We start from the raw sequence: 21,323 nt of genomic DNA on the forward strand, positions 1-21,323 counted from the left end.
GTCCAGAGAGACGCCCTCTCAGGCTTCACCCTACGTGGGGGCAGAGGGAGGGTGCCCAGATCCTTGCCACCCACCCCCAAAACGTGGCAGGCAAAACATAGGTGAGTCTGCTCCCTTCTTTCCCCCAAAAGTAGATTCAGCAAGTGCCCCGTGATGCAGACAAAGAGAAGGGGAAAAAAGCAACCCATCTCACCCCTCAAACTACAAAAAGCATATAAACAAAACCCCACTATTCCTTCTGGAAAATAAAACTTTCTATGGAAAAGGAATGAGTGTGGTGGGCAGTGAGTCACAGAAACTTACAGGTTCTCCATCTTCTCCTCTGTGTCCTCTGCTGCCTTTCAAACCTGGAAAACCCTGCGGGAAAAGAGAAAAATCCATCTTAGTCATCCGTCATCAACTCAGACCTGCTACTTTAGGCATTTCAGGCAAGTCCCTCCCTCCAGCCTAGCTGTGCTTTTGCAGGCGCGGCTGTGAGTTTGGGGAGAGCTGGACAAGCACTGGGGCTGGCTTTGGTCCTGGCTCTCGGCTCTGAAGCTCTCTGCAGAGGTGGCCCTCCCGATGCCTCCAGAAGGCTGGGTTTGGAGCCCCCCCGCCACGTCCTTCAGGGCCAGATCTGTGCCTGGGGGGGGTTGCATGGAGGATAGCAGTGTCCACCACGACCCCTTCAGCAGGCAAACGGAGAACATTTCCAAAGACATCACTTTACTTTCTTCCTCTTTTTTTTTTTTTGAGGGCTCGAAAAAGGAGCCCTTTCCCCATCAGCTCTATCGGCTGTAATCTGCTATCTTCTCTCCCTCTCTTGTTTCATCGTCTCCTGGTTTATTTTTGGCAAGGATTTCACTTGAGGTTTGCTTTCCTCACCCTCTAACACAGATCCCCACTGCTTGCTCAGTATCCTGGGAGGTTGTGCTCTTGGAATAGAATTCTAGTCTCCAGCAGCATAATAAGAGAGGAAACCGCGCTAAACAAAACATAATAACTTAGCAAAAAGTCCAGGGGAGGGATAAATTAAGAGTTTGGGATCAATGTATACACACTTCTATGAATAAAATAGGTAAATAATAAGGTCCTACTGTGTAACACTGAGAACTCTACTCAATATTTTGTAATAACTTATAGTGGAAGAGTTTGAAAAAGAATACACACACACACACGCACACATGTATGAATCACCATGCTGTATATCTGAAATGAACACAGCATTGTAAAACAACTGTATTTCCATAAAAATATATTAATAAATTTATTAATTAAAAACTTAAAAAGAAGTCAGTAAAAAGGCTGAGATCAATTATCCTCTCACAAGGATGGACAGTGTAAGACTCTTGAGCAAGAATCATTTTTGAGCCCTTAAAATAAAAAGGAGTCTCCTTTCCATTGTGAGATCTAAAAGGCATTTGAAAAAGTGCATAAAAGTGAATAAAATATAAAGGTACAGCTTAATTGTTATGAAGTGAACATTGGTATAACCACTGCCCAGGCCAAGATATAGGACATGGCTGATACCCACACCTAGCAGCTACCCCAATCACAAACCATTCCCCACCCCTTCCCTGGAAACACACGCTTGCTTTTATGATGACATTGCCAAGTCTTTGAAAAATACTTCACTACTTGATTATTCATCCCTAGACAGAATAACTATAGGTTAGTTTTGCCTGTTTTCAAACTTTTTATAAATCTATCATACCATATGCACTTTTCTGTGTTCTGCCCTTTTTTTGGCCATTATTGTGTTTATAAAATTTATACCTGTTGTCATGTGTAGTTGTAGTTCACTCATTTTCATTCCCTTAGAGCATTTCACTGAATTAAAATACCATGATATATATATATATATATATATATGATATATTTATTTATGCTATTGCTGTGTAATTCGTTTTTTAAGGGCTATTACTCTGCAAGTCTACACTCTTTATGCAGTTCAATCATGTCCCATTGTTGAAGCAAAACTTTCCCCACCATTTCTAACACCTCTTGCCACCTTGCAAACTGTCTAAAGTCTAAATTGCAAAGCCAAGGAGCAATACCCCAAAGTCTACATAAGGAAAAAAAGGAGTCATTCTTAATAGTAGAATCAAAAGTGAGGCTTCTAAACCCTCCTACACTGTTGGTAAGAATGAAGATTTGTGCAGCCACTATGGAAAACAGTATGGAGGTTCCTCAAAGAACTAAAAATAGAGTTGTCATACAATTCTGTGATCTCACTCTTGGGCAAATATCTGAAAAAATCTCTAATTTGAAAAGATACAAACACTCCAGTGTTAATAGCAGCACTGTTTACAATAGCCAAGATATGGAAACAACCCAAACATCCATCGACAGAGAAGTGGGTAAAGAAGACATGGTATATTTACACAATGGAATATTACTCAGCCATAAAAAGAATGAAATAATGCCATTTGCAGCAACGCAGTGGACCTAGAGGTCATCGTATGAAGTGAAGTAATTCAGACAGACAGACAGACGTCATATGATACCGTGTATATGTGGAATTTAGGAAATTATACAAATGAACACATTACAGAAATAGACTCACAGACATAGGAAACAAACGTAGGGCTACCAAAGGGGATGGAGGGGAGGGACCAACCAGGAGTTTGGATTAGCAGATACACACTACTATATATAAAATGGATAAACAAGCTCCTTCGGCAGAGCACAGGGAACTATACTGAATATCCTAAAATAAACCATAATGGTTTGTTATAGGTTTATAGAAAAAGAATGTGTATGTATATATATATATATATGTATGTATAACTGAATGTATATCTCTATACATATATGTATAACTGGATTACTTTGCTGTATAGTAGAAATTAACACAACATTGCAAATCAACTATACTTCAATAAAATAGTTATTTTTTTAAAATATGAGCCTTTCTGATCTGGCTCCTAACCCAGAGAAGTCACACGAATGGCCCAAAGTAATTACCTCAGCCTCAAGTGAAGGCTGCAAACCCAACTACTCAATCTCAGTTCCATCTACACCAAACCAAAGCCCATTAGGTACAACGGTGTCAGAACTGAATGGTACCTGGGAAGCTCGTGGCCCTCGGATCCCTTGAGGTCCTGGAATCCCTAGACATTTGCAAAACTTACAGCAACAAGTCCTCTCTGCAATGTTCCCCTGGAAAGAAGAAAAACTGAGTGAGAAAGCGTGGCATGGAAATTCATCACATAAGAACTGAATTGCTGTAAATGATAATTCCCCACCTACAGCCCGTCCTGTCTCATTGAAGACAGACAGCGGAGAATAACAGGTGGTGTTTTTGTTTGTTTGTTTTAGCCTTGAGGAGAAAGCATCAGATTAGCAATTGCACTGGTAACATACCTTCTCCAAGGAAATGACCTCTATTTATAGAAGGGGCGCTCACCACACAGATGACCACTGGTTGGTTCCTAGTTGACAGGCTCTTGCTTCCTGGGATTTCTGCAGTATAAACTGCTGGGTTTTTTTAATTTGATTAGGGATTGGTTGACTTTTTATTTCCCTCAGCTTTCATTTGGTGAGAGGATAAAGGATGAAAGGTCATGGCGAAACAAAAAAACGATGCTTTGGGCTTTCATACTTTTTCATATGCTAAAGACCATGTACTGAATTTAGGGCAAACATGGGAATCTTTGAGAATACTCATTAAGATTCCAATTTTGTTTCCAGGGCATTTTTTAGAAAGATTTCTCTATTTATTTTTGACTGCACTGGGTCTTCATTGTTGAGGGCTTCCCTAGTTGCAGCAAGCAGGGACGTCATCACAGTGTACGAGCTTCTCATTGTGGTGGCGTTTCTTGCTGTGGAGCGCAGGCTCTGGGCACTCAGCCTTCAGAAGTTGTGGTGCATGGGCTTAGTTGCCCTGAGGCATGTGAAATATTCCTGGAACCCATGTCTCCTGCACTGGCAGGCAGGTTCTTAACCACTGGACCACAGGGAAGACCTCCCAGGGCATTTCAAATAACGTGGGGTTTTTGTTCAGCAACTCACCAGATAATATGATAGCGTACTGCCCAGTTCTTTCATTCCAATGGTCAGGTGAGTCCTGTAGTCAAATCCTTTTCCAAATTCAAAGCTGGAAAACTCGTCATGAGTGGTTGCATTTAAGGACACTACCAACAAAGCATCAAGTCCTAGGCAGCAAAAAAAATGGTGATAAAACCCAAGGAATCACACCCCCCAAAAAAGGAAAGCCCATCTTATTTCCTTTCAGTGAACATGATTGAAAGAATCAGAAAGAGGGGGAAAATAAGAGAAAGAAGTGCTCTTGACATTGAAGAACCCAACAGTAGCATTGCCTGCATCTTTTGTACATACATGAGGCACTGGTTCCTGACTTCAGCATGAAATCTAAGAAGTCTTACACAAAAACACTAGCAGAAAACTGTGTTTAATACCTCACCACCAGTCCTAATGGAGTTCTTGGGCATTTGAAAGCAATTTTTAAGAAAGGGTATTGCTTATCTTTAGAATTCTTCTGAATGTTTTTTAACATGGTAGTTAGTAACATATCTTTTCTCACCACTTTAAAAATGGAAGTCTTGTGTAAAAAATTTACAGTGTTGTATTAGTTTCAGGGGTACAGCAAAGTTATTCAGTTATTTATATATATATATATATGCATATATATATATATATACATACACACATACACAGGTTATTCTAAGATGCTGAATATATTTCAGCATCTGAGCTATATAGTAGGTCCCTGCTGTTCATCTGTCTTATACGTACTTGTGTGCATATGTTAATCTCAAACTCCTAATTTATCTCCCCCACCACTATCCCCTTTGATATACATTTGTTTTCTATGTCTGTGAGTCTATATCTATTTTGCAAACATTTGTCTTTCTCTCTCTGACCTACTTCACTTGGGCTTCCCTCATGGCTCAGCTGGTAAAGAATCCGCCTGCAATGTGGGAGACATGTTCGATCCCTGGGTTGGGAAGATCCCCTGGGGAAGAGAAAGGCTACCCACTCCAGCATTCTGGCCTGGAGAAGTCCACGGATGGAGGCAAGGGTAATTAATGCAGAGGGCTATGGAAGCCCAGCACCTTTGCCCAAAGTGTTCAGCCTGCGCTCCAGAGTCCCTCAGGAATCAGACCAAGGTGAGGACTTCATGGAGATACGTCATTGTCCATAACCTCCACTTCTCTTTGCGGCTTCTCTCTCTACCTCGGTAAGCCACATACACACCGATGCCTCGCCCAGATTCAGCTTCTAGGGAACCTAAGACACTTGCTGTTTCTGTCTGCAACACTCCGTTTCTGCTCCCAGTCCATCTGAAACTATGACATGGACAGGGGAGGTATAGTGAGGAGTGCTTTTCAAAATCCATGATGCAATCTTTCCTATGGAAAATCAGAAACAATAGGAGGTGTTTTAGGTTCCCTAGAAGCTGAATCTGGGAGAGGAACCTCTGTGTACGTGGCTTATCGAGGTAGAGAGAGAAGCCACGAAGAGAAGTGGAGGTTGTGGACAATGACGTGTCTCCATGAAGTCCTCACCTTGGTCTGATTCCCGAGGGACCCTGGAACGCAGGCTGTACACTTCGGGCAAGGGTGCTGGGCTTCCATAGCCCTCTGCATTAATTACTCTTGCCTCCATGCACCAGGTGGAATATGTTATAACCCCAACCTCCCCTCCAAGAATCAGGTCACTGGTGAGGTTAGTCATGGGCACAGGGCTATAGAAGGTCACAGGAATAAGCACTTGGCTGTGGCATTTGCAGCATCTGGGGGATGCGTGGGTGGTCAGGAGGGGTTGGGCAAGGCACCAGCAGCATTTGCTTCAAGGAGCAGGGCAAACCCCAGGTTCCAGAGCACCGGAGGAGGTAGAGACTTGTGCAGCACATCCCCTGCTTCCTCATTGACATTTTCAATTTCAAGTTTACCTGCTTCCCTGAGCCTGTCCGATTGATCTTCAAGCATCAGTTTGCTTTCACCCCCAAGACCATCTGAAAAGATGAGCAACACCTGGAGAAAGAGGAAAGCGTAGAATGGGATGACTTGAGAACAAAGCATGTAACTGGGAGGCAGAAACTAATGATAGGACATGGAGATGGGAGCTAGAGAGTGACTTGGTTACCTGTCCTTGGGATGTAGACACATTCTCAAACGTGTCCCACATGGACTGCAGGAACTGTGCGTTCAGGTGAGTCGGCCCATTGACGGTGACTTGCAGGAGGCGGTCAAATATGGTTTGCTGGTAGATTTGGAACTTGGCAGGGACATTCTGGTCACTGTTCACCTTAAAGGCCATGCTCACCTGCACCTCTGCACCTGCCCCGCAGCTGACACCCCTGATGGACGTGATGTCCTCTAAGATGCCTGGGAGGTATGATTCCAGCCGGGGGTGGCCGTGGAACAATGGCTGGCCCCGCAGGTGAGTGGAAATGTCGAAGCCAACCACTATGTCCAGAAAGCAGTCTGGAGACCAAGGAAAACGGGGCCAAATTAATGACCAGCCAGAAGTAAGGAAGGGCAGAGGGTTCTGAAAAGGGAGAGCATCGCGGTCTAGGGCTGGAGGGTCTCTAGGACCCAAAAATGTCTAAGAAGGAGAATACTGGCTGCTGGGTCAGCTTGCAATACAGATGTTTCTTCTATCCCCTTTCAAATGTTACACGTTTCAGGGGCTAGTTGAAGTCTAATCCCGATTTAGTCTTATTCTCAGACTGGCCGTGTGTGTGTGTGTGTGTGTGTGTGCGTGCATGCATTTTTTCTTCATTTAATGAGGACATATTATGATGAATATAATTATAAAATATTTGAATTGTTCTTAGAATTTATTTAACCCAGAGGCCATCAATTCAGTCAACTACAAAGGTCAGGAGGGTCATGTTATCAAGTCAAGTGGGCAGTGGGTGAGAAAGTGAACGCAGAGCAATGACCCATCTGTTCACCATTGACTTCCAACTGAGAGTCGCCATGTGGGAAAGGGGGCCCAGTCCGGTCACACTGTCTGATTTTTTTCAAAGAGAAGCCTGAAATCTACATTTTAATGCAAAACCTCCAGTCTGTAAATGCTATCAACTAATTTTACAAGATCACAACGCCAAATAGGACAAACTCAATTCAGCCGCAAGCTGCTACTTGGTCACCCGTGACCCTGTCCAGTTGCTCGTCTTAGACACGAGGAGATGGTGAGGCAGGGAAGCCACTGCTGCTGAACCGGAGCAGGAACCCTGACTTTCTGATTCCAGTCCTGGGCTCCTCCACCACTGTCGTCTGCCCCCAGTGAGCACCCCACCAGACAGCTTGGAAAAACCAATGTGGTTTGTGAAAAAACCAGCTTCCATCATAGTAAGTCTAAAAACAGAAGCCCTTGGGGAATTTCTGCCTGTTGCACAAATTCCACAAAATCTTATCCTTCAATGATGCTCTGTCCTCCCAACTCCCAGTCCCAAGTGTACAGAACCGGAATCCTGCACACAGCTCTCAGCTGGAGCTGAAGAATGACATCCCCATCAGATGGACCGCAGCTCTGCTTTTATTTCTTTCAGTCCCAGCCCACGTGACTCACCTCCATGACACCCCTGGCCTTTGCAGCCATCAGCCCCAGTGACCTGTGGGAATTAAATAATCCCCAAGGACAATTCAAATCTTTACTATGTTAGGATTATACGAATGCCATCATTCAAAGAGGAAAATGTACCAGACATGTGCTGATACAGTTGACACAGACAGACACACAGACACACACGTGCACACACATGCACACATACTGAGTCCCTTACAAGATGGTTCAACAAAGTTAAAATAGGAAAAAGTCCAGCCAGCAAATGTTTATTTTGCTTACTCACTGTGGGATGCAGGGCATTGCTCTGGGACTTCCGGAAGCAGAGAGGATAGAAACAGAAGGCTGAGTTCCGAGTGTTAAGAAGAATATAACCCCTATTGTAGTGGAGGAGAGGGCTGACCTGGGCACACAGCCCAGGGCATCCTCTGGCCTCTGAACACTTTCCCCTGCCTCTGAGGAAGGCTGACCAATCCCAAACTTTTGGAAACAGAGGAGACACCTATTCTCATTGCATGTTATTCCAAACCACATCCTGTTAGATTTGCCCAAAGACACCCCGGGAAATGGACAACCAGGAAGCTGCAATCAAACAAAAACAAAGAAGGAGCCAAGGAGCACTTACTGGTTTTCCCGCAAGTCTGGCAGATTTCACGGATCATTCTTTTTTTCACATCCACATTCTTTAATTTATCGAAGTCTTGAAAAGTGATGATCTTTTCAGAACTGCCCGTGATCGGCAGGAGCTGCTCCTTGTAAACATCTCCTATGCCCAGAGCCAGAATACAAATGCCAGCTTCTCTCAGGGCCTGCACTGCCTTTGACACATCATAGCGGGGACCCCCAGATGTGATGACTACCAACATCTGAGGGACACCAGCATTCCTTCTGCCACCAGCGGACGGCTCAAACATAAGGCTCACTTTTCTCAGGGCCAGGTCTATTCGCGGAAGCCCCTTGCTCTTGCTGATAGATTGAATCCGAGACTTCCATTCAGTTTTGGTCAGAGAGTTTTGTAACTCGATAATTTCTTGGTAGCGGCTCCCAAATTGGGCCATCCCAATTTTCATCCTCTGAGACTGAATGTCAAAATTATCAATCAAGTCTGACAAGAAAGTTGTCATGGTAACAAAGTCTGAATCAGATACCATGTCAGAGCCATCACAAAAGAAAATCACATCCGCTTCTTGAACGTTACAGACTGCAATTGAAAAAAAGTAAATCACTTATTGTCCTCAAGAATCATTCTAAATGTTCCCTTCACTCAGATATTTAATTGCTTCTAAGTCCTCACAGTCATGGCAAATTGAGATAAGATAACAGATGAGAAATCACAATTGGCCCTCAAAGGGAAGAAAAAGTAGTGGTGAGGAAAAGTTAATAGGCTTTGTTTCAAATTTTAATAATTTACATGATACATTTGAAAGGACACTGAAAGCTTCTCTGAGAAAGGAAGGAAGTTTGACTAGATTGACTATATTCATTGAAAGGTCATTGCAAAGGCCTGCAGTCCATTCAACACTCCCATACTGGAACATCCACCCAAGTTGAGGGCCACTGTACTCAAGTGCCATTAGTAATTCTGTTATTATTAATGCCACCACTTTACATTTGTGTTTAAAATTATCATTTTAAAGATGTGTTTAGCATACAATAATGGTTAATATTCACAACCACCTGATGAGGAATTGTTCTGATCTTAGGTAGAGAAAAGGAATTCAGCGGTTAAGATGTCTCAGAATAGGCAATCACTATGCAGTGGAGCTGGCATCTGGGTCCTTTTTATCCTTAAATCCAGCATTCTTTCCTACTACAAATTGATTTAATAATATCATAGTCCAAATATTGAAATTTCATGGACAAGTGCTAGTCAACATTGGTTATGGGGTCATCTTTCTGAAGTCCCATGTAACATGACCCAAAACGAGGAATGATCTTTTATGCTCAGTTTCCATCAAATGCAAAGGCTGGGATGGGGCTGTATTAAAGTGCATCATCCCCAGCTGGGATGACGGGGCTCGTGACATGGATTTCTTTTGTCTCTTCTGCTTCCCACTCTTTCCTTCAGAGCTGTGCCCTAAACACTGTGCTAGTAAACATCTTGCATCCAAAAGTTAGACTCTACTATCTCAACATCTATCTCAAAACCCCATCTCAACACCTACCTCCAAAAGCAGGTGTGGGAGATGAGAAGAAAGCAGTCCCTAAGGAAAAGACTCCAGTCTTACTAATAGCTCTAGATTTGGTGGGGACCCAGTGATAAATAAGAGTCCCAGCCCTGCCCAATGAGCTCAGTCTTGTTACAAGGAAACAGCAAATATGTGTTAGATGCTACCATCAGGGGAAATAGAAGGTGCCGGAGACCTAGGACACAGCATGGCCACTGACATGTGCTGGGTCAGAAAACTGGCGAACAAAATCTGAAAGGTGACAAGCAAGCTAGATGCAGCCAGGGGAAGCCGTAGGCCTGTGTGTTTGTGCTGGGTAAGATGCTGCATGTGAAGATGAAGGGACTTCAGGATGACTGGACAGGTTGTGAAGCAGGGGGCAATTAATGAGGTTGGAGATGTCAGCAGGACCTACTTGGAACTCAGGAGTTTAGAAACGGTAACCTGTGAGCAGGTCGGTGACATAGCCCAGTTTCTATCAAAAAGATGCCTTGGGGACAGTCATGTTTAAAGAGGATACCCACATTCTGTATCCAAAACCAAGAATCTGAATTTATTGCTTACTTAAGTAAAGTAGAGTTGTGGAGATGATCAGATGTTTTACTCAGCCCAGCAAATGCTGGTCTGACACAAGATTTGGGGGGAGGTTTTGTTTGGGGTTGGACGATTTCACAGAGAAGTGAGTGGATTAATGTCAGTGGACAAAACAGGATTTGTGTTGAACACAAAAGTAGGTTTCAAGCTGGTAGAGAGGAAGGAAGGGAGGTGGAAAGGAAAAAGAGAAGTCAAAAAAAGGGAGGGAAAAAGAAAGAAGAAAGGAAGTTAGCTGGTTGGTTGATGTGTTTACCATGTGGGGAGGACCAGGACAGTATCTGGGAAGGATTCCAGGTTTCCAAGGAGGCACAGTGACCCTCCTAGAGATCAGGTTGATCTCCACTGCTTTTAAGTCAGGTGGCAAATCTCACCCCTTCCTCCCTCAGACGTGATACCTCCAGCTCACCCTACCCCAGGGGTATCTCCTGGTTCAGCTCTGACCCCTTCCCTCCTGGTTCCTAAAACTGGTCTCTGTTATCCCATTCCTGGGATATCCCACTGATATCCCACTTCTGGCCTTGATTCAGAAAAGCTCACTGCCCTGGTTGGACTTCCAGTGGCCCTACAGGGTGCTGACAATCCCATTTAGAGGGTCCTGGAATTTTGAAGCCAAAAGTCTGTTTAAAGCATGAAACTTTCCACCTGAATTTGGCCTGAACCTGATACAGAGTAGTTGCACTGGGGCCATCAAGCAAATGCACAGCACAGGCAACCACGAGATGAGGAAAGCTGAATAGGGCCCTAGGAAGAGCAGAGGAAAGGGAAACCGAGACGCCCGGCAGCAAAGAACGCTTCTGCAAACTTCCCGTATGTCTTCAGTACAGCAGCAAAGGACCTTTAGATTTTTCTGATTCAAGAATGCATTTCTCTCAGAGACGAGAAAACTGGTAGCCTGAGTAGAAGAACGTTCAGCCCATGCCATCTGGATGATGGGAAGCCAAGTGTCATCGCTTACTTTTTGCGTAAACTTGTATTGCTACATCAACTTTAAAAGCACAACTTACCCTCTTGCGCGTTGTTACACATACTGTCCTGCAGAGGCAGGTAAATATCTTTCAGTTTGTCGAAAGCACTGACATGGATAGTGTGATTTTTATCCCCCGCCATCATCTCCAGTTCCACTTGGTCAGCCGCACCTACACCCACTGCGTGGATGATGACGCCTTTGGTTCTTAATTTTGAGGCTGCATCACTGAGGTTCTCTCTGTCGTGGGATACCCCATCCGTGATAACGATCAGCATCTGCTTCACATTTTGCTTGAGACGGCTGCCGTGTTGCTCTGTGAACAGGTCGTTCGCACGCTCCAGAGCCTTGGCGGTGTAGGTGCTCCCGGCCGTATCCCTGCGCCTCCTCAGATGCTCGATGATGGCTGATCTACTTGAGTACTTGTTGAGGTAGAAAAGAACCTCGGGGTCATCTGAGTATCTGAGCGCTCCAAACCGAACGCGGTCCAGGCCCACGTCTGATTTCTTCACCAAATGGATGGTGAGGTTGATCATGTTTTCTTGGTCCTGGACGCTGATGCTGCCTGAGTGGTCCAGCACGAACACGACATCTAACTGCTGAATCCGTTTACAATCTGAAAGCAGAAGAGAGCAGGCATGACAGACGTTTGCAGTGTGCTGCTTCCCCGGTGGCTCAGAGGTTAAAGCGTCTGCCTGCAATGAGGGAGACCTGGGTTCGATCCCTGGGTTGGGAAGATACCATGGAGAAGGAAATGTCAACCCACTCCAGTATTCTTGCCTGGAGAATCCCATGGACAGAGGAGACTGGTGGGCTACAGTCCACGGGGTCGCAAAGAGTCGGACACGACTAAGCGACTTCACTTTAACTTATCTATATAACTCCCTGATCAGATCAGCGCTTCTCACACCTCCCTACTCTTGTTCTGCTAAACCTCTTCAGGTCGTTTGCAGCAACGTTTGCTAAGCAGGCTTTCACCAGGAAGGGAATGTCAGGAGGTGATTCAGTGTAGTACAGTGGTGAGCCATGACCGATTCTTGCCAGACTGGCCTGCATTTTTGAAGGGCTGGGAGGCTCAATGTACAACCTTGGAGTTTCTGTCTGGCCCCTTCAGGCTCAGCTTCCGGGAGATAAGTTTTCCTCTGTGCACCATGCCTCTTCACATTTTTTTGTGGCCCTTCCTCTGACCTTCCCAAGCTGGAGCCCAGAAGACCCCACACAGGGGAAGAGCTAAGGTGCTTGTCCCCACACCCTGGCCCCAAGCCCTCCTCCTCCTTAGAAGCCAAGCACCCACTCTGGGTGGGTCTCCAAAGTATGGCTTCTTTCCACTCTTTTCCTTCCCTGAGTAGCTTAAGCACATGCTTCCCAATGGTTCACCCTCCACCTGCCAACCTTAGCTCCAAGCCTTATTTCTGGCAGTGAGGTCTCCAAGTTTTCAGGGATCATCCGCTGCAGATGAACCCAAGCCACGTAGGAAGAAGGACTCAGCATGATTTGGCAACAAGTCATAACTCGACATATATTTATGAGCAGACTTGATACACATTTCTAAATTTACTTGATAAATAAATTTATAAACTGAATGTACAAGTCAGCTAAAATTCTACCTCATGTTACAGACAGGGACTCTACAAACATGACATTTCTCAATGAAGAAAGGCCAGGAAGAGCCCTTTGGATTTCAAAAATGGGGCTGTGGCCTTACTGTGAGCCCTTCTTAGAACGTCTCCACAATCCCAAGAGTTTGGGAATTACTGCCATTCGTGGAGGAAGAAGAAAAATTCCAGTTAAGACTTTCCAAGAGAAATCTTAGGGCCATTGCCTAAAGCTCAGTTTACACTGAGACATCTTACTTGTTAACCTTCTGAAATTTTCACACACAAAGTTCTGAAGAACCAAGTCCAAAGGAGGTTTCTATTGCCATAGGAACAACATACAACAAACTGACTAATGCTTTGGTTTGTTCTCTTAGTTGTATCCAAAACACAGATAACAGCACGTGATAGATTTAAAAGTACTGGTGGTGTTAGCCTTACATGTGAATTTATAGCAAGTTCTGACACAAGTCATTAAAATTGATGGGCTCAAACCTAAGGTTGCTTAATACAATTTGAAAAGCACTACAGTGTCAGACAAAAGTGATGACTCCAAGCAATCACTTTAAGAAAAGTAACAAATTAAAATTTTCCAAAAGGATAGGTATATGAACAGGCAAATGTAAACTACTTAGCTGAGAGAGGGTAAGAATGTAAGTAATAAATGGATAAAAATACACTGTATCTTTAAAATACAAAGAAGGTGCAGAGTTGTGCTTTGGATACGGAACTTAATTTAACTAAGAGGAAGATGACTATTTCTAATTACACATTCTTACGTATACATACTTAGCAATGGTTATACATAGCCAAGAAAAACTGGGAGAATCATTTGGGATTAAAAATTGACTGGAAAATCTAGGTATGCAGGTATTAAAAAGCTGGAAATTTAATGTAAAATTCTGAGACTTCCTTGGTATATGTGGCTTCCTGGTGGCTCAGCGGTAAAGAACCTGCCTGCAATGCAGGAAAAGTGGCAGGAGCCACAAGTTCGATTCCTGGGCTGGGAAGATCCCCTAGAGAAGGACATGGTAACCCACTCCAGTATTCTCTTGGTATATCTATTTGAAGCTATCAAAATCAGACTATATGTTGCCAAATTAGCAGACAAAACTGTTATTCTGGAATATCCTTGGGTATTTCACACAAGTATACAGCCCATGAGTCTGAGTAAACTCCAGGAGTTGGTGATGGACAGGGAGGCCTGGCATGCTGCAATCCATGGGGTCGCAGAGAGTCAGCCACAGCTGAGCGACTGAACTGATTCAGCCCTGAGGTCATAGCTTTTAATTCACCCCACTATAAAGTCAACAGCTCACATCCTTGCGTCCTGAAGGATAAGAGGGTCACTTACCATGAAGAGCACACACGCGGAAGATGAGTTTACTCTCTATTGCCTTTAGATCATCGAAGTTCTCCACGTGGAAGATCAGGCTGCCATCCCCACTGATCTCCTCCAGCTGAGTCCTGTTGGCCCCGTATACCCCCACAGAGAAGATGACCACACCTTTGTCCCGAAGAGCTTTTGCGGGGTCTCTCACATCATCTTGGGCTTCTCCATCAGTGATAAGGATGAGAAACTTTTTCACCATTGCGCGGCCCCCCTTGGCCTCAGTGAAGTATGGATCCACAAAGGTTATCGCGCTTCCAGTCAAAGTGTTCTCACTGATGGGGTCCATGCTGTCTATCGCATCAGAAATTTCTTTCTGTGTAAAGTATTTATCAAGTTGGAATTCTTCCTTACTAACACCACTGAATTGAACTACACCAACTCGGCTTTTGTCTCCACCAATCTGAATCTTATCTAACAGGTTTTTCATGAAAGTTTTCATTTTCTCAAAATTTTCACGTCCTATACTGCCAGAACTGTCCACCAGAAACATGATGTCGGCCTTCATGTTTTCACATCCTGCATGTGATAAAAAAGACCAAAAATATACCAGGTTGGCATGGTTATCAGAATATGTAAGAGACAGTAAAGCGGAAATAAATACTTTAATCAGTAAATATCAAAAATTAACTCAAGCAACTGCCACTGCATTTGAAAATTTTGTTTCTTTTGTAGTATTCTGCTGACTAGAACCCTAAATCAGAAATTCATTGAAGATTATCTAAAAATTTTCAAAGAAGAAATGCAACTCCTAAAGTATATATTCATTCACTCACTTATGCATGCATGCATTATGCACTTATTCATAATTCATAATTCTTGAAGTGTATGAAATGGCGAGCATCAGGCCAAGTGTTAAGGATGCAGTGGTGATCAACAAAGAAAGTCAGAGAAAAGTAATCAATTTTTGGCACTAATATGACTAATATTTCAGGATTTTATGTGTATTCTTGAAGCACAAAATTCTAAGTAACCTTTATATAGCATTCTTTCTTGGATAAATTAAAGCAATTAAAAATATCAATATTAGAAATTGGGGTGAAAAGTTTTTACTAGAGATAATAAATACTTCAGTAAACACATATCCATTCAACAGGGACTATTACTTTATTTATACATAAAATCTGTTGATACCCCATGGACTGGAAGTGGGCGTATATATGCATGTATGTGGTGGCTCAGATGATAAAGAATCTGCCTGTAGTGCAGGAGACCCAGATTTGATTTCTGAGTCTGGAAGATCCCCTGGAGAAGGGAACAGCTATCTACTCAAGTATTCTTGCCTGGAAAATTCCATGGACAGAGGAGCCTGGTGGGCTACAGTCCATGGGGTCACAAAAAGTCAGTCACGACTGAGTGACTAACACTTTCACTTCCACCTCATACATATCTGTGCATATATACACACATAGAAGATCAATTTCTATAAGCCATAAAAAAGTGCTATTAATTCATGTGTGTGTGTCTGTGTGTATGTGAAAGTGTGTGTGAGTGTGAGTGTGTCTGTGTGTATGTGTGAGTGTGTGTAAGTGTGTGTGTGTGTGTGAGTGTGTGTGTGTGTGAGTGTGTGTGTGTGTGTGTGAGTGTGTGTGTGTGTGAGTGTGTGAGTGTGTGTGTAGGCATGTGTGCATGCTCAGTTGCTTCAGTCTTGTCTGACTCTTTGAGACCATATGGACTATAGCCTGACAGGCTTCTCAGTCCATGGGATTCTCCAGGCAAGAATCCTGGAATGGCTTGCCATGCCCTCCTCCAGGGGATCTTCCTGACCCCAGGATCGAATCCACATCTCTGGCATCTCTTGCATTGAAGACAGATTTTTACCATTGAGCCACCTGGGAAGCCATGTGTGTGTGTATATATATTTACATATGTATACACACATATGCACCATAGTACATATATATATATATACACACACATATATATAAAATATATATAGCATAAATTGTAAATATATTGTCTTTAGCATGTATCTCCTTAGTCTTAACCCTTTCTTTTGTTATCACTGCCATTCTCTTACCAGTCCCTTCCTCAGTCCTTACAGAATCTATCCCATACTATTTGTATATGACCAGTTATCATCAACCATAGAAGAATTAAAAAATGCCTACTATTTTTTTACCTTTCTTTTCTTTTTTTAAAAATTTATTTACTTTTAATTGAAGGATAATTGCTGTACAGAATTTTGTTGTTTCAAACCTCCACATGAATCAGCCATTGGTATATATATATCCCTACCCTCTTGAAATGCCCTCCCCTCTCTCTCCCCATCCCACTCCTCTAGGTTGATACAGAGCCCGTGTTTGAGTTCCCTGAGACATACAGCAAATTCCCAAATGTTTACTATTTTTTAATAATTTATATGAGTTCCACTGGAACTTCCTTGGTGACTCAGAGTTAATGAACCCACCTGACAATGAAGAAGATGTAGGTTCAATCCCTGAGTCAGGAAGATCCTATGGAGAAAGAAATGGCAACCTACTCCAGTATTCTTGCTTGGAAAATCCCATGGACAAAAAGAGCCTGGCAGGCTACAGTCCATGGGGTTGCAAAAGAGTTGGATGTGACATAGTGACTAAACAACAACAACAAAAACAACAACATAAAGCCCACTAGGGGGATTAAAACCATTTGAGATCGATGCTGCCTTGGGGCCATTTTGAAAGTTGTGAATAGGGAAATTGCCAAAGATGTTTGAGGGTCTTGATAAATCCCCAGTGCTGGGAAGTGTGAAATGCTCTCTTCCACAATAACATGTCAAAGGGGGAGATTTCTACATGCAGTCACTATTCACGGGATCCACCTCCTCATCAAAAAACCATAGCTTTGACTAGACGGACCTTTGTTGGCCGAAAAATTGATGCCTTTGAACTGTGATGTTGGAAAAGACTCTTGAGAGTCCCTTGGACTGCAAGGAGATCCAACCCATCCATCCTGAAGGAAATCAGTCCTGAATATTCATTGGAAGGACTGATGCTGAAGCTGAAGCTCCAATACTTTGGCCACCTGATGTGAAGAACTGACTCATTGAAAAAGACCCTGATACTGGGAAAGATTGAAGGCGGGAGGAGAAGGGGACAACAGAGGATGAGATGGTTGGATGGCATCACCGACGCAATGGACATGAGTTTGGGTAAACTCCAGGAGTTGGTGATGGACAGGGAGGCGTGGCATGCTGCAGTCCCTGGGGTCGCAAAGAATCGGACACAGCTGGGCTACTGAACTGAACTGAACCTCCTCATCTCCCATTCCTCTATGTCAATAAAAGAATTTCAATCAGGAAGATGGCCGCCCAGGTAAAGACTACATTTCCCAGGTTTCCTTGAAGCTAGATGTGGCCCTATGACTGTGGATTTGTTAGTAGCTATAAGGAGGAGTGATTTAACCCCTTCTAGGTCTGAACAATAAAACAATTGAGCCTGATGAGATGCCCCTGGTCCTATCTCCGTTTCCACAAACGGAACACACCAAAGACGACGGGGTGTGGAGCTCCATCTTTGACCTACAGATAGTAACTATGTGTTGCAAATGGACCTGCCTCTTTGCTAGACCTGGACTGCTCACCCTGGACAACTACACAAGAGAGAAACAATACTCTCTGTTGTGTGGAATGGGGCCTTTTTGCTAGAGCCTCTCACCCTGCCTGTGAATGGATACCCTGGGCCTTGCTCTATCCACGTCCTCTCCGAGAGGAATCAGTTTTTTCCTAGGCCGTCCAGCTTTGGCGTCTTGGTTTTTCTGGCTCTCCGTTCACCATCTGTGGCTCCTTTCCTTGTCCACAGTGTTTCCTCCCTCAGGTATGGTATGGTTTGGGCGCATGGACTGCAGCTACTTTACCAATAATAAATATCCTGTCCCTCCTCAGACTGGTGCCTGCCTTTGAAAAGACCTCAAATACAGTCTATTTTATTTCTCCTGAAATCTTTTTACTTTCCTTGGCATCAACTGCAGGAAACATAAAGGAACTTGTATTCATACTGTTTCTAAGACATCCTGAAGACCCAACTTTACTCCTGTCCATAACGGGAAGAAAAAGATCAATAAAGTTATGATTTAGGATTTTACTGTCAGTGTTACTTATTTGCTGGCTTATTTTTCTTTGGATTTTAATGACTCAGAGAAAATTCCAACACAGTTTCACTTTTGTAAGTAGAGTAAAACAAGAATTCTTTTCTTTTCCATACCGATGAACACCTTGACCAACTTTTATAATAATCACACTTTATGTAGCACTTACCATGGGCTAAGCCCTCTTCTAAATGCTCCACATGCATTATTTCCTTTAAGCTTCATAATAAGCCTGCACATACAGGACCAAGCCAGGTAGACAGTAAGTAACCCATTCAAGGTCCACAGCAGGAATTTTCACATTGTTCTTCCTAACTTCTGTTACTTAATTTTTAGTCAGAACAAAAATGCAAGTATGTTGTTTGCATTATGAATAAAAATAAACAGGGGTTACATATGTACCAGGTATGCTTTCATAATAAAGAAATAACAGTTTGTATTTACTGTAAGGATATTCTGATGTAGGTACTGTCCTAATTTTATAGATGAGCAAGTACAAGTTTCAAGTAATGAAATGAGTTGAATCCTAACCCACTGAAAACCAGAGCCCGTTTTCTTTCCACTGTTCTCATCTGCCTCCATTAGTGTGTCTCTCTCTCTCTCACACACACACACACACACACACAAATATAGGGCTTTCCTGGTAACTCAGAGGGTAAAAGAATCTGCATGCAAAGCAGAATACTTGGGTTCAATCCCTGGGTCAGGAAGGTCCCCTGAAGGAGGGAATGGCAACCCACTCCAGTATTCTTGCTTGGAGAATTCCACGGACAGAGGAACCTGGCAGGCTACGGTCCATGGGGTCGCAAAGAGTTGGACACCTGAGTGACTAACACTTTCACCTCCATGGCAGTGGGCTTGGTTAAGGCAACAGCATCCTTAGCAACCTTCTCACCTACAGCTTTCAAGATGGCCTCGGGGCATCTGTCTACAGAGGGATTCTCCCACCTTGGCAATTGGCTTAAAGTCAGGAGCCGAACCCCTTCAGCAAAATGTGAGCCAGACAAATGGTCACATCACTCGTCTACTTGGCTTATTAGTGCCCCTGAAACAACTAAGAAAGTACAGATAATAAAGCCTTTTTGTTTTGCTTACCTTTCTCAGTGCAGATCCTGCGAACGACTTCATTTTTGATGCTTTTTAAAGCATCAAAGTTCTGCCCAAAGTTAACCCTTTCCTCTTCCCTAGCAATTTGTGTCAGTTGTGTTCTGTTAGCCTCCCCAATACCAATCGCATGGATGGTGATATTTTCAGCCCTTAGTCTCTCAGCAGGTTCCAGGACAGCATCTTCGGATAGCCCATCGGTCAACACAACGAGATGACAGGGTACCTCATTTGTTCGCTGCTTCCTTCCCTTCTTCACCAGTGGCAGCATGAAATCCAGAGCTGCCCCAGTAAGAGTTCCGCCGCCAAGTTGCTTGATGTTAGAAACAGCCTTTCTTAATTTCACATCATTAAGGTAGTCATTGATATCAAATTCCACTGTCTTCTCACGGGAATACTGCACAGCTCCGACTCGAACTTTGTCTGGACCAATGCTAAACATCCCTATCACCGCCAACATGAATTCCTTGATTTGCTCAAAGTGTTTTCCCTGAATGCTTCCTGAGCCATCGATGAGGAAATAGAGATCAGCCTCCTTTGTGTCCACACAGCCTGCAGAAAAATTGAAAACAGAAAGTACATCTTCTGTTAATTGTAGAGAACCTGGAGAGAACTTTGCAGGAGGATTTGGAGAGGAGCCTGAGGCTCTGAAGCTGTTACAGGGAAGAGCAAAATCTGACTACATGTTGGATCTGTTTCTTTTACTTTAGCCTTTGCTTCCTGCTGCTTTTGTTCACTGAAAGAATACTGTCTATACATAACGGCTTGCCTTGGGAACTCTGCCACCCTGCCTGAATGGTAAGCCTTTGTTCAGGGAAACATTCTGATTCTGTCCACCTGTGAATGATTGCAAAAAGAAGAAAGTAACACCCCCATCCCTGAGGCTGGCCTTTCCAGGAGATGCTTGCAAAATGTATGATCTTTTCACTTCCTCACCCCCTCCCATTTTGTGCTCTATAAAAGAACATGGCATCCAGGCCCCATAAGATGATTATTTTGAGACATTAGTCTGCCATCTTCTCAGTCTGCTGGCTTCCCAAATAAAGTTGTTATTCCTTACCTTAACACCTCATATCTCAGATTTACTGGCCTACTGTGTATCAAGAGCAGAGTGAGTTTGGATTCGGTAACAGCTTCTGAAGAATGAGGACACTTCAGCTGAGGCCTGGACATTTCACTGAGCACATTCAGATCCGTTTTCTCCTGTGAAACTTACCACCACCTTGTGAGGAAATTGAAACTGAGTGAGGCCTGGTCACCGAGGTCATGCAGTGAATTAAAGACTACGGACCAGATTCCCAAACCTCCAGGCTTTTTAAGATTGATTTTCTGGTATTGACACCTGTCTGCATTTATAGTTTATGCCTTATCATTCCTTTGAGAAATAGGTTCAGACGACTTTCTAACTTTCCCAATAACCTCTTCTACCTGGAGCCACTAGAATAATATATTTAAAACTAGAACCGGACCGTATTACTCTTCTACTTAAATGATTTATCACTGTAGTTAGAATTTTAAAATGAAAAATAACACTAACCTTTCCTCCTTGTCTTTCTCATCCTATTTCTGAGTAAGTGAGTGAAAGTTGCTCGGTTGTATCTGACTCTTTGCAACCCCATGGACTATACAGTCCTTGGAATTCTCTAGGTCAGAATACTAGAGTGGGTAGCCTTTCCTTTCTCCAGGGGATCTTCCCAACCCAGGGATCGAACTCTGGTTTCCTGCATCGCAGGTGGATTCTTTACCAGCCGAACCACAAGGGAATTAGCAATTCTTTATCTTCCTCACTGTGTTTCAACAACACTGAGCTTGCTCCTGTAGTTTTGTGCCTGCCCTCTTTCCTGAAATATTCTTCCCCCCAAATCTTCACATGGCTGGTTCCTTCTCATCTCATGGATGTGTCAACTCAAATGTTCTAGGTT

The 21,323-nt window shown here is 43.5% G+C and overlaps 1 protein-coding gene across 4 annotated transcripts in view; it reads right to left on the reverse strand.

Moving 5' to 3' along the window:
- The window catches only part of COL6A5 (collagen type VI alpha 5 chain), a 156,252-nt gene that overhangs the window by 93,942 nt on the left and 40,987 nt on the right, over window positions 1–21,323 (reverse strand). For all 4 annotated transcript variants that reach the window (XM_043474754.1, XM_043474753.1, XM_043474752.1 and 1 more), the window contains exons 5-13: window positions 19,393–19,953; window positions 14,194–14,748; window positions 11,285–11,860; window positions 8,144–8,719; window positions 6,091–6,431; window positions 5,897–5,978; window positions 3,994–4,136; window positions 3,049–3,141; window positions 304–357 (exon numbers count right to left, since the gene is read on the reverse strand). In XM_043474754.1, coding sequence (XP_043330689.1) covers window positions 304–357; window positions 3,049–3,141; window positions 3,994–4,136; window positions 5,897–5,978; window positions 6,091–6,431; window positions 8,144–8,719; window positions 11,285–11,860; window positions 14,194–14,748; window positions 19,393–19,953 — 2,981 coding nt within the window. The remainder of the gene's footprint in view (window positions 1–303; window positions 358–3,048; window positions 3,142–3,993; window positions 4,137–5,896; window positions 5,979–6,090; window positions 6,432–8,143; window positions 8,720–11,284; window positions 11,861–14,193; window positions 14,749–19,392; window positions 19,954–21,323) is intronic.

This window comes from Cervus canadensis, chromosome 7 (genome assembly GCF_019320065.1).
Source record: "Cervus canadensis isolate Bull #8, Minnesota chromosome 7, ASM1932006v1, whole genome shotgun sequence".
Taxonomy (NCBI): domain Eukaryota; kingdom Metazoa; phylum Chordata; class Mammalia; order Artiodactyla; family Cervidae; genus Cervus; species Cervus canadensis.